This window comes from Heterodontus francisci, chromosome 17 (genome assembly GCF_036365525.1).
Source record: "Heterodontus francisci isolate sHetFra1 chromosome 17, sHetFra1.hap1, whole genome shotgun sequence".
Lineage (NCBI taxonomy): Eukaryota > Metazoa > Chordata > Chondrichthyes > Heterodontiformes > Heterodontidae > Heterodontus > Heterodontus francisci.
This window is the reverse complement of record NC_090387.1, coordinates 40,560,959-40,574,954: the sequence shown is the minus strand read 5'-3', so window position 1 is coordinate 40,574,954 and position 13,996 is coordinate 40,560,959. Positions and strand designations below refer to the sequence as shown.

General features: G+C 44.4%; 1 protein-coding gene across 9 annotated transcripts in view; it reads left to right on the top strand.

Annotated features, from left to right (window-relative positions):
• Window positions 1-13,996, top strand: part of dpy19l3 (dpy-19 like C-mannosyltransferase 3) — a 120,183-nt gene that overhangs the window by 69,486 nt on the left and 36,701 nt on the right. For all 9 annotated transcript variants that reach the window (XM_068049328.1, XM_068049325.1, XM_068049324.1 and 6 more), the window contains one exon: window positions 6,526-6,684. In XM_068049328.1, the coding sequence (XP_067905429.1) occupies window positions 6,526-6,684 (159 nt within the window). The remainder of the gene's footprint in view (window positions 1-6,525; window positions 6,685-13,996) is intronic.

Sequence of the window (13,996 nt, the reverse complement as noted above, 5' to 3'; positions counted from 1 at the left end):
TTAATGGCTGAACTGATTACTCCACATTCCGGCCTACCACCGATACCCTTTCATTCCCTTGCTCATCAAGAATCTATCTACCTCTGCCTTAAAAATATTCAAGGACTCTGCTTCCACCACCTTTTGAGGAAGAGAATTCCAAAGACTCACGACCCTCTAAGAGAAAAAATGTCTCCTTATCGCTGTCTTAAATGGAAGACCCCTTATTTTTAAACAGTGATCCCTAGTTTTAGATTCTCCCACAAAGGGAAACATCCTTTGCACATCCACCCTGTCAAGACCCCGCAGGATCATATATGTTTAAATCAAGTCGCCTCACTCTTCTAAATTCCAGCGGATACAAGCTTAGCCTGACCAATCTTTCCTCGTAAGACAGCCCGCCCATTCCAGGTATGAGTCTAGTAAATGGTGATACCATTCTCCCGAAGGCTAATGACCATTTGGAATGCAGAAGGCAACAATGGAGATGGCTGGACAATGGAGACTTAAAATAAAGTGCTTGATTCTGGAACTTACTCCTTATCGGCGCTATGGTGTACCTACATTCATATGGTAGCTCACCACCACCTTCTCAAGGGCAGTTAGGGATGGGCAATAAATGTTGGCCTTTCCAGCAATGCTCACATCCCAGAAATGATTTTTTTAAAAATTAAAGAATAAGATGAGGGTGAATGTGAAAGCGGCACCTCAGACGGAAATGTGAGGAAGAACCTCGAGAGAGAGAGAGAGAGAGAGAGGAATGAGTGGAGCTGCATGGTGTGTTGTTCTGAGGAATACTGTCCAGGAGAATGCTGGGGAAGTCAGAGTATGGGCGGTGGTACTTGAAAGAGGGACCTTTCCTCCCCTCCTGAGGTCATTGAATCTCTTGTGGCACTGAATCCAGGTTCTGGAGACCACACTCCTGCTGCTCACTGCTTCTGCCACTTGCAGCTACACCTGCTTGTTGATGGGCTGGCCTCTTCCTCCTGCCATCAGAAACAAACCTTCTCGTGCTCCCTCACAGCCTGCAGCGTGACCTCCAGGGAGGAGTCAGAGAACGGAGTGGGGGGCCTTCTCGTGACTCACTTTCATTTTTGACCTTCCTGAACCCTGAAGCCATTCTGACCCCATCCAGGCCCCTTTAAATAGTAATATTTCCATTGACAGATGCAGGGTTTCATTACTTCCAAACTTTGTGATTGGCTGGGAAATCCAGGAGTGGAAAGCTGCTGATATCTCCGAGAAATACAACGTTCCTCGGACTGCTGTTCTCGCCGCATCCTGAGATCCACACTCCGTGCCATGCGCCGCCACATGTACACACTGGACCTCTTTCTCCAGAAGCACTGCCTCACCTTATCGCAAAGCTGTTCTACTCCACACTTTCATTTCATTCTTTGTCTTATCCAACGCATTACAAAAAACTTTTTTTCTTCCTTTCAGGTGTTAAGGAACGCAAGCTCCAGCAGCTGATGGGGACTAATGCCCCTCCATATCCTTCTTCCCCTTCACTTCCCTCTGACCCCCACCCATTCTGATCTGACCCCTTGCCGTGTATTCACTATACCCCTGACCTCCTCTCTGATACTGAACGTTTTGTACTCGGCAAAGGATTCAGTTTTATCCCCTTACACCCCCACCTCAATGAATTTTGCGCTCAGCATGACATTGAGCTTTTCTTCCGTCGCCTTCGCCTCCGTGCTCACTTCTTTGACCAGGAGTCCTCCCCCCGACCAGCAGACCCATTCACCCGCCTCCAGCATTCTCCCTCTACCTGGACCCCTCTCTCTGGCCTCTTACCCGCTCTTGATCTTTTCATTGAAAACTGTCGGCGAGACATCAGCCATCTCAATTTCTCTGCCCCCCTCACTCACTCTAACCTACGCCCTTCTGAACTTGCCACTCTCCGTTAGCTCAGGTCTAACCCCAACATTGTCATCAAACCTGCAGACAAGGGTAGTGCTGTTATCTGGTGTACCGACCTCTACCTTGCAGAGGCACAGTGCCAACTCTCAGACACTTCTTCCTACTTCCCTCTGGACCAGGACCCCACCACCGAACATCAAGCTACTGTCTACAGGACTGTCACTGACCTCATCTCCTCTGGAGATCTTCCCCCTACAGCTTCCAACTTCAAAGTCCTGCAACCCCGTACAGCCCGCTTCTACCTCCTTCCCAAAATCCACAAACAGGACTGTCCCGGCAGACCCATTGTTTCAGCTTGTTCCTGCCCCACTGAACTTATTTCTTCCTATCTTGACTCTATCCTTTCTCCCCTGGTCCAGTCTCTTCCCACCTACATCCTTGACTCTTCTGACGCCCTACGTCATTTTGACAATTTCCAGTTTCTTGGCCCTAACCGTCTCCTCTTCACTATGGATGTCCAATCTCTCTACACCTCCATCCCCCAACAGGATGGTTTGAGGGCTCTCCGCATCTTCCTTGAACAGAGGCCCAGCCAGTCCCCATCCACCACTATCCTCCTCCGCCTGGCTGAACTTGTTCTCACATTGAACAACTTCTCCTTCAACTCCACTCACTTCCTTCAAGTAAAAGGTGTTGCTATAGGTACCTGCATGGGTCCTAGTTATGCTCATCTTTTTGCGGGGTATGTCGAACATTCCTTGTTCCAGTCCTACTCAGGCCCCCTCCCCCAACTCTTTCTCCTGTACATTGATGACCGTATCAGTGCCGTTTCCTGCTCCCGCCCAGAACTAGAAAACTTTATCAACTTTGCTTCTAATTTCCGCCCTTCTCTCATCTTTACATGGTCCATCTCTGACACTTCCCTTCCCTTCCTCAACTTCTCTGTCTCCATCTCTGGGAATAGGCTGTCTACTAATATTCATTATAAGCCCATCGACTCCCACAGCTACTTCGACTACAGTTCTTCACACCCTGCCTCCTGTAAGGACTCCATTCCATTCTCCCAGTCTCTCCGTCTCCGACGCATCTGCTCTGATGATGCAACCTTCCACGACAGCGCTTCTGATATGTCTTCCTTTTTCCTCAACCGAGGATTTCCCACCCCCCCCCCCCCTCCCCCTGCCCCGGCCCCCATGGTTGACAGGGCCCTCAACCGTGTCTGGCCCATTTCCCACACCTCTACCCTCACCCCTTCCCCTCCTTCCCAGAACTGCGACAGGGTTCCCCTTGTCTTCACTTTCCACCCCACCAGCCTCCACATCCAAAGGATCATCCTCTGCCATTTACGCCATATCCAGCATGATGCCACTACCAAACGCATCTTCCCCTCCCTTCTGCTGCCAGCATTCCAAAGGGATCGGTCCCTCCGCAACGCCCTCGCCCACTCCTCCATTACCCCCACCACCTTGTCCCCTTCCCACGGCAACTTCCCCTACAATCACAGGAGGTATAATACCTGCCCATTTACCTCCTCTCTCCTCACTATCCCAGGCCCCAAACATTCCTTTCAGGTGAAGCAGCAATTTCCTTGTATTTCTTTCAATGTAGTATACTGTATTCGCTGCTCACAATGTGGCCCCCTCTACACTGGGGAGACCAAACGAAGATTGGGCGACCGCTTTGCGGAACACCTCCGCTCAATCCGTAAGCATGACCCCGACTTCCGGTTGCTGGCCATTTCAACACACCCCCCTGCTCTCATGCTCACATCTCTGTCCTGGGCTTGCTGCAGTGTTCCAGCGAACATCAACGCAAGCTCGAGGAACAGCACCTCATTTACCGATTAGGCACGCTACAGCCGGACTGAACATTGAATTCAATCATTTCAGAGCCTGACGGGACCCCCTTTTTATTTTATGTTTTTTTTAAATTTTTTTTTTAATTAGTTTTTCTTTTTAATTTATTTTATTTTTGTTTGTTTAGTTTGTTTCTACTGTGCCTATCCACTTTTTTTCATGTTTGTGCTTGGGTCCAGGGCTGTTCATTTTACTGTCAATAGACACCCTCTCTGTATTAATGCTTCGTCTTTCACCACACCATTAACATACCGTTTACCTTTGTTCCATGACCTTCTGGTAAGTTATTCTCTGTGACCTTGTCCTATCAACACCTTCTCTTTTGTTATCTCTTGCCCCACCCCTGCTTTACTTGCTTAAAACCTTTTACATTTCTAATATTTGTCAGTTCTGATGAAGGGTCACTGACCTGAGACATTAACTCTGCTTCTGTCTCCACAGATGCTGCCAGAACTGCTGAGTATTTCTAGCATTTCTTGAATTTATTTATTATAGTGGAAAGCTCATGCCATGGCTGAGTTAAACAGCCCACTTCACTGAGAAATAGGTTCCCAACCTGTTGCTGGCCTCCCTGCTGCGAGTATATCAGTTTCATTAAATGTCTGCCCATCTATGTTTCGTTTTAATACTCCTTTTTGTGAAAACAGTTCATTTAACTTCCCCTTTTTGTGTTCATGTGGTAATCTTAAATTTATATTCCCTTGTTACCAGTTTGCCAGTCATGGAAACAATCTTTCACTCTCCTCAAATCATCTTTAATTTGAAATCCTCTTTTAGCTACCCCTTTAGCATTCTCTGTTATATTGTGTAAAAAAAGCAAACTTTCAGCATTTTATTCATACCTATGACCTCTTATTTCTGGTATCATTATAATGCTTTATATATGCCTTAATATCCTTCCTGTAAAGGTACTTTTAACTCCACGCAATAATCCAAGTGTAAAGAAAAAGAAAGACTTGCATTTCACAGCCACCGGACCTACCAAAGCCAATGAAGTGTAGTCACACTTGTAATGTAGGGGCTAATTTGTGCACAGATACCTCCCACAAACAGCAAGGTGAAGATGATCAGATAATCTGGTTTTGTGATGTTGATTGAGGGATAAATATTGGCCAGGGCACTGGGGATAGCTCCCCTGCTGCTCTTCAAAGTTGTGTCATTTGATCTTTTACAACCACCTGAGAGGGCAGACAGGGCCTCGGTTTTAATGCCTCATCCAGAGGACAGCACCTCTGATAGTACAGCACCCCCTCAGTACTGTAATGGAGGGTCAGCCTTGATTTTTGTGCTTAGGTCCTGGAATGGGACTTGAAACCACGACCTTGTGACTCAAGGGCAAGAGTGCTACCAACTGAGCCACGGCTGACACCTACATGTAGTTGAATCAATGTCTTATATAAACTTAACATTAATTCCTTGCTTTTATATGCAATACTTCTATGTATAAAACCCAGGCTCACTTAGCCTTTTGATGGCCTTTTTTACTTTCACTCCCGTCTTTTAAAATCTGTGTATTTCCTGGATCTCTCTGTTCCTCCAGTCTGTTAACAGTCTTATACTTTGGTGAATACTTCCTATCACAATTTTTTCCAAAATGTTCTTCTCTGCATTGGACTGCAATCTATCTGCCCATTCTGTCAGCATGTCTATGCCCTCCAAAAATCTTTTGTATTCTTCTTCAGAGTCTACCATGACCCCTAATTTAGTGGGTGTCAACAAACTTTGATATAATTCTTCTTCATCTACAGGATGCTGGAAATAGAATACAGAAGAAGTCCCAGCACAGATTCCTGTAGGCCATTTATAACCCGCATCCCACCAACCAAAATAAATGTTTGTTTCCCCTGCTCTTTGCTTTATGTTCCCTAGTTATTCAGTTAGCTGCGTTACCTTTAAAACCCTGTTATTTCATTTTCTAACAAATCTCTAAATTCTTCTGAAAATCTGACACCCTTTACATTTCTGTTATCCATACATTCTCTGGTTTCCTTTTATTCGTTAAGAATTTGGGTTAAAGTTTACTCCTGTACAAAGCCCACCTGATGAAATCAGTTCATGCTGTAGGAGGTCATTTTACACATCTATCTGTAAGAGGAAATAAATAGTTTCAAAACCCATGAGGCTCTAACTTTATGAATAAATGAGAAACTATCTATGTACTTAAATGGAGATGGAGAGAAGTATGTACAAGTAACCACCACATGACCTTTTGACTATCAAAACTAAGCTGAAAGTTTAACCTTCTTGTTGAAAAGGATCACATTCTCTCTTTTCCTCGTATTAGTTTATATTAATGAAAGGGAAGCTTAGGTGTGATACCAGAAATTTAACTGCGCTCTGCATATAGAAAATTAATGCATCATGATTGGCTTTTCAGAATTTATGCTCATTTCATGCATCACTCCAGTATTATAATTAAACTCTTCTGTAAAAACAATTTGCTTTTTGCACTCCATTTAAACTGGCTACTGGCACAATTAATTTGGCAAATCAGCTTATTTGTAACCTAGTTGTGAAGTTGAATTGAAACTAAAAACTATTATAGGCATTGTCTGTAGAGATGAATCCACAAAATCCTCATGCGCCTGTGAAAGCAGGGTTTGATGTTGAAGTCCTAGTTCAGAATGATATATACTGAGATATACTCCTAAAACCCACTGAATCTACTAGTGCAGAACTTTTGTAACTAGCAGTAATGTAAAATTACAGTAACTAGTCAAGCATGTATAAAATGGTGCCAGATTGAGATCTTCAACACCTCAATATACTTATCAAATATATTTAGTAAAAGCATAATTTTTTTTCTCTTTCTCTTCACCTTTAGGGATTTTGATGCTAAGTTATACCTGTGTGAAGAAGCTTTTGGCCTACTGCCTTATGATACTTTCCAAAGACTTTTGCACACATTGATTTTACCTTCGTATCTTTTAGTTCTGGTTATCACGGTGATCATTGCTATAATTGTTGCTATTCGGAATCTCAGGTAAGTGTAGTTATGTTAGTACCTATTAAATGTCACTATAGCATTATCCTTTATTAATGAATCAAATACTATTGGTACCTATTTGTTGAAACATTATACTTTAGGGATGATTATTTTTCAGTTAGATTAGCAGTAGCACTGTGCATTATTTAAAACTGATCAAAAGTTGCTAGATTTGATTAGTTTTCAATTGATTTAACATCACAGAGGCCAACAGCATTTTACACCAAATTACAGAGCGATCATTTGCAAAATGAATTATATACTCCCAAGTATTTTGACCATTAAAATCATCAATCGTTAAAGTTGTTTTTATTGCTGACCTCATGAATGTCAAGAGCACTTCATGGAGTGAGTAAGTAATGGAGTGAGGTGGGAACAGTGGTGCATAAGGACTTCTAAAATTGAAATTTAGTGAAAGTGAGAATTAGACACAAAGTGAAGGAAGTGCTAAGTAAATTAGTTGATATCACAAATAATAAATCCTTCAAAGAGGACAAGCTAACAAAACCTAAAATGTAGAAAAACTATCTAAATCTAAAAATGTCAGCATAGGTGGGGACATTGATATGTTCCTCCTGAAAGAAAATTGGAGTTTTGAGTACCAGGTATTGCCTCAGGAAGACACATCGTGTGAAGTGTTAAAAACTTTCATTGCTCAAACTCAAATTCTCCAATCCATCTAACACATCTGAGAGGGAGAACAGTTTTTTGAGTGGAAATTTGAGAAGGTGTTCCTACAGGTAAAAGACGGAAGCAGACAGTAGAGGAGTAAAGATAGGTGGCTGTCTGGTGCTTGTGGAAAGGCTAGAAGGAGAGATTAGAACAGGAATGCCCAAATCAAACAAATTTGAGGCTCCAGCTTTCTGTAGGGAAAATGAGGATGCTGGGTAAGACCATTGAATAAAAATCAATGACTCCAACAAACAACATATAGCTCAAAGATGGGGAAGATTAGCAACATAGCTAGTAATATAGCAGTGATAGGGAATTCAATAGTTAGAGAGCCTCATGAACTTTCACGATCCAAACAGACAGTCCCATTACTTCCCAGATGCTAGTTTAAGCAACATGTCACATAGACTGGAAAAAGATGTGTCTCGAGGAGGTCTGAATAGCAGGATAGCTGCTGTTCAAACACAATGTAAAGGACATGAGAGAGAAAAGAGAGAAAAAAAGCAAATCAGCAAAGTAGTACACAACAAAATGGGGGGAGAGGTTATGATCTAAAATTGTTGAACTCAATGTTGTGTCCAAAAGGCTGCAAAGTGTCCAGTCAAAAGATGAGGTGCTGTTCCTCGAGCTTGCGTTGAGTTTCATTGGCCAAGGTCAGAAAGGTGAGAGTGGGCGCAAGGTGGAGAATTAAAATGACAAGCGACTGGAAGCTCAGCATCACACTTGCAGACTGAACAGAGTTGTTCTCCAAAGGGGTCAACCAATTGATTTTGGTCTCCCCAATGTAGAGGAGACCACATTGTGAGCAGAAAATACAGTATACTAAATTGAAAGACGTACAAATAAATCACTGTTTCACTTGGAAGGAGTGTTTGGGCCCCTTAAACGGAGAGAAGGGAGGAGGATGGCACTGTTTTGAAGAACAGCAGGGGAGTTATCCCCAGTATCCTGGCCAATATTTATCCCTCAATCAACATCACGAAAACAGATTCTAGGGGTAGGCAATGGCATAGTGGTAATGTCACTAGACTAGTAGCCCAGAGACCCAGACTAGTGCTCTGGGGGGCATGGGTTCGAATCCCACCATGGCAGAATTCAATTAATAAATCTGAAATTAAAAAGCTAGTCTAATGGTAACCATGAAACCATTGCCGATTGTTGTAAAAACCTATCTGGTTCATTAATGTCCTTTAGGGAAGGAAATCTGCCATCCTCTCCTGGTCTGGCCTACGTGCGACTCCAGATCCACAGCAATGTGTTTGACTCTTAAATGCCCTCTGTAATGGTAAATGCATTCAGTTCAAGGGCAATTAGGGATGGGCAGTAAATGCTGGCCTAGCCAGTATTAAAAAAACAGGTAAAAGGGTAGGTTGATTTGCAAGGCCCTGTGGGAAGGGGAGGGGTTATTATGGGTGATTGAGGAGTGGGCCAGGGTATCATGGAGAGAATGCTCCCTTCAGAATGCTGAAAGGGGAGGGAAGGATATATTTGGTGGTGGTATCATGCTGGAGTGGCAAAAATGCCAGAGGATGATCCATCGAATATGTAGGCTGGTGTGGTTGACGGTGGGGAAAAATTGAACTTTTTCGTGTTCTGGGAGGGAGGTGAAGGGGTGAGAGCAGAAGTGCAGGAAATGGAATGGACACAGTCAAGCCTGTCAGTCACGGTGGGGGGGAGGGGGGGATCCTCGGGTGAGGTAAAAGACATATCGGAAGTGCTAGTATGAAAGATTGCATCGTCTAAACAGATGCGACAGAGAAGGAGAAACTGGGAAAATAGAATAGAGTCCATATGGAAAAAGGGGTGTGAAGAAGTGTAGTCAAGATAGCTGTGGGAGTCACAGGGCTTATAGTGAATATTGGTTGATAGCCTATCCCTAGAAATGGAGATAGAGAAGTCAAGAAAGGGAAGGGAAGAGTCAGAGATGGACCATGTGAAGATGAGAGAAGGGTGGAAATTGGAAGCAAAGTCGATGAAATTTTCCAGTTCAGGGCGAGAGCAAGAAATGGCACCAATACAGTCATAATGTACAGGAAAAAGAGGCAAGGGAGGGGACGTGATTAGGACTGGAACAAAGGGTGGTGCAGTGGTTAGCACCGCAGCCTCACAGCTCCAGCGACCCGGGTTCAATTCTGGGTGCTGCCTGTGTGGAGTTTGCAAGTTCTCCCTGTGTCTGCGTGGGTTTTCTCCGGGTGCTCCGGTTTCCTCCCACAAGCCAAAAGACTTGCAGGTTGATAGGTAAATTGGCCATTATAAATTGTCACTAGTATAGGTAGGTGGTAGGGAAATATAGGGACAGGTGGGGATGTTTGGTAGGAATATGGGATTAGTGTAGGATTAGTATAAATGGGTGGTTGATGGTCGGCACAGACTCGGTGGGCCGAAGGGCCTGTTTCAGTGCTGTATCTCTAATCTAATCTAACTCTCAAACTGTCCTGGTGGGGGATGGAGGAGTAGAGGGTTTGGACGTCCATGATGAAAAGGAGACAATTAGGGCCAGGAAACTGGAAGCTGTTAAAGTGACGGAAGGCATTGTAAGAGTCACAGATGTAGGTGGGAAGAGACTGGACAAGGTGAGAAAAATAGAGTCGAAATAGGAAGAAATCAATTCAGTGGGGCAGGGGCAGACTGAATCAATGGGTCTACCAGGGCAGTCCTGTTTTTGGATTTTGGGAAGGAGGTGGAAGTATGCTGTTCAGCTTTGGGGACTATGAGGTTGGAGGCCATGGAGGAAGATCTCCAGAGGAGATGAGGTTAGTGACAGTCTTGGAAATAGTGGCTGGTGTTTGGTGATGGGGTCATGGTCCAGGGGGAGGTAGGACGATGTGTCAGAGTGGCATTTGGCCTCTGCTAAGTAGACCAGATGACAACAGCACCAGCCTTATCGGCAGGTTTATGACAATGTTAGAGTTGGACTGGAGAGAACGGAGTGCTACAGATTCAGAGGCAGATAGGATAGAGTGAGGGGAGCACAGCCAATGTCATGCCAGCAGCTCTCAATGAAAAGATCTCGAAAGGATGAGAGGCCAGAGGGAGGGGTCCAAGTGGAGGGAGAATACTGAAGATGGATAAAAGGGTCCGCTGAGCAGGAGGAAGATTCCTGGCTAAAGAAGTGGGTGCGGAGGTGAAGGCGATGGAACAAGATCTCAGCATCGTATCAACCTCAATTCATTGAGTGGGGGTGTAAGGGGATGAAGCTGAGGGCATTGCTAAGGACAGATCGTTAAGAGACAGAGAGGGGAAGGTCGGAGGGTATCATGAATACACGACTAGGGGTGACATTAGAAGAAGGGAAAGGTTGCGAGTGTGCATGTGGCGGCGCATGGTGTTGAGTGTGGATCTCAGGATTTGGCAAGCACAACAGTTCATGGAATGCTGAATTTCTAAGAGAAGTCTCTATTCATTGGTGGATCCGAAACACGAAGGGTGGAATTTCAGTTGGAATCCACTTGAAATACGCTGGAGCCAGAGACAGTTGCTAAGGAATAAGATATGTCTATGAAAGTGAGTTTTGGTAGATATCTGATCAAACACAAGAAGGAAATAGAAAGCAATGAAGGTGAACAAGCTAGAAAAGACAAACAGAAATCCCATTGGAGGGAAGAGTAGAACTTCTTCAAGATAGGAATTCCTGGAAGAGAAGTGGCAGTAAATGAAATGCTAATACAAAAACAAAATACTGCGGATTTTGGAAACCTGAATTTAAAACTGAAAATGCTGGAAATATTCAGGTCTGCAGAATCTGTAGTGAGAGAAACAGAGTGAACGTTTCAGTCTGACCTTTCAGATATGCTGTGTCTGATAAATTCATGTCAGCGCTCCAAACATTATTGAAAGAGAAAGACTACAAACCTTTGCACTAAATGGTGGTAGATGTTGAAATAAATGTACACATGTGCATATACCTTGCATTGTGTATAAGATGTTTACTGCATAACTGAATACATGTGGATAAAACTCTGTCATCATAGCCACCCCTGTGACTAATCAGTTTCTGTTAAACACCACTGGTCTACGACAAGCCATGAGTACAAGATTAAATGTAAGCAATTTAGAACAAAGAGAAACATCTTCACACAAAGAGCTGTGAGGCTGTGGATTTCACTTTCAGGGTTGAAGGAGAAATAATGTCAATGTTCAAGATTAGATTGGATAAATGGATTAGGGAAATTGGCTGAATCAATATGGAAACAGTGCAGGTAACTTCAGGTTTTAAAAAAAATTTTAATGAGAATAATTTTTTACTGATTTACTAACCTCCAGCAATGTGGGAATTTATGGTTGAAATCAGTAAAAACGAGCCTAATGAACTTAGAATAACACAGCCAGTAATTCTTCATCTGCTCTTCCTGGACCTCAGAAGAGCTCCACCATCCCCACCCCCACCATTAATTGAATCCATGTGATATTTTCATTTTCCAGTCTCCCATTTTTGTGGCCTTCCTGAATGAGATTGCCAATTAGTACCAGTTTTGTGCTGGTAGCCCATTGCTTAATAGGAACAGATTGGGAACTCCCAAACTACTTCATGTATGACACGTAGTAAAGAAAAGCATAATGTATCCTTTCTATATTGAATTATTGTGGTAATACTTACAGTAATTTATTGTTAAAATCAAATTGATCTGAATCATGAAAGTTTGTTGGTTTGCAGTAGTTGCACATGGTTAGAAAGCTGTTTGGACTGATAATTTAGGTTTTTTTAAAATCCCTTCATTCATATGCTTTTGACCCTAAGGCCTGATATAAATTTAAACATGTACACCTTAGTGGGCTGGATTTTACCGGGCCCCCAACATTGGGCTCCGTGGCAGAGCAGGCCGGAAGATTGTTCGGGCAGAGGCCCACCACGGAGCCCCACGTCGGGAGGGCCTGGCTGCAAAAAGGCTCCATGGCGCCATCCGCCCCCTTCCAACCCCCCCCCCCCCCCCCCTCAACCCCACCGCTGGGCCACGGGGCTTCAATTTCAATATTTAAATTAGTAAAATGAATACATTTAAATATACTTATCCTCAATCTTCCGGGCCTGCCACGATCTACAATGCAGCAGCCGGCACTCCTGCGCCTTCAGTTCCCAACTGGGGAAAGCAGGCGTGATGATGATGATAGGGAGGGGGGAGGAGTTAAGATTTTCAGTGCGGGGGAGGGTCGGGATCAAATAAACATAATGAGTGCAGGGGACGGTGGGAAGGGGTGAACTTTAAACTTTGTGCAGTCGGAGGGGGAAGATCAGATTTAAAAGGTAAGTGTTTTGGGGAGAAAGGGCAAATAGTTAATGTGATTGTTATTGGGGGTGGGAAAGGGGCATTAAAAATTTATTTGATAAATATTGAGGGGGTGTATCTTTAAAAATTTTAATTTGCTGGCAGGGCTGGCTGCCCTTTAAAAATGGCGCCATCGCCTGCGCACAGTCAACTGACACCATTGCCAGCGTTGGACAGCCTGCCCCCCCCCCCCCCCCCACGTGATTGGGCTAACCCAGCTACTTAAATGAGCCATCGCACAGGAGATCGCGGCGGCTCTGCGGCATGGAAGGCCACCATTTCTTTCGCCCACCAACAAGAGCGGCGGCGAGCTCTTAAAATCCAGTCCAGTGAGTTTGGTCAATTTACAGTTAGGCTGCTGGTGGAATGTACTTGCTTAAGTGAAATGTCTCCCCTTAAGAAAGAAAGCTGACATAGTTTATTTCCCTTTGATAAAATGTATTTTTTGGATAAAGATGTTTTGACATTGAAGTGCTGAATGAAAATAAGTTGTTTTTATATTGTTGTGAATGGTGTGTTTGCACCACCAGTTCTAAAACACAGCTAGTGATAGCCCCAATGTAATTTAAATCTGCCATATTTCTAAGCCTAGTGTCCAGGAAGACAGGATAAAGAATGGATTTTCCTGGACACAGGCCTTAGCAAATGCGCCTGATTTAAATTGGCGTTGACATTTTGCAGAACTCTCACTTTGTGAAGCAGCAGTATAGATGTTCCACTGACGCCAATATAGAAGCAGTGTATTGGGGCCTAGGTGCATTTAAAATCTACAGCCTTAGCTTTGACTTTGGGAAAATTGGATAAATAATAGAGTGCTTTTTGGGGGTGCAGTCAGATGGACTGTATAGTCTTTTTCAATCCAGTATATTCCTATCTTCCTACATTTTTCGATATGATTTGCTTCTGTGGTGCGTTTTATTTGTGCATTATTTATCTGATACAATGGCCGGAATTTTACACCGCCCCAACGAGCCTGTTGGTGGCGAGCGGGTGGCATAAAATGGAGCGGGAGGCTTTCCTGACCCACTCCCGCCCGCACCCCCCCTTTACGTAGGGCGTGGAGGGCGAAAAACGGCCTGCCACCCCAGGCCAATCAAGGCCCTTAAGTGGCCACTTACACGTGGCAAGTGGGTGTCCTGGAGCCGGGAAAAGCCGCCTGTGAAAACCAGGCGGATGCGATTGTCCCGGGGTGGGGTTGCCTGCCCATCAGACACATGGTGCCCAATGGAGGGCTGCCCCCGCTACCCCAACCACCCCCAGCACACAAAATGCCCCCCTTCCCCCAACCAACCACCCTTGCCAGGGCCCGACCGATTATCCCTGGCTCCCAGGCATCTTCTGTTCATGTTGGGCTGCAGTCCCAGCAGTGGCTA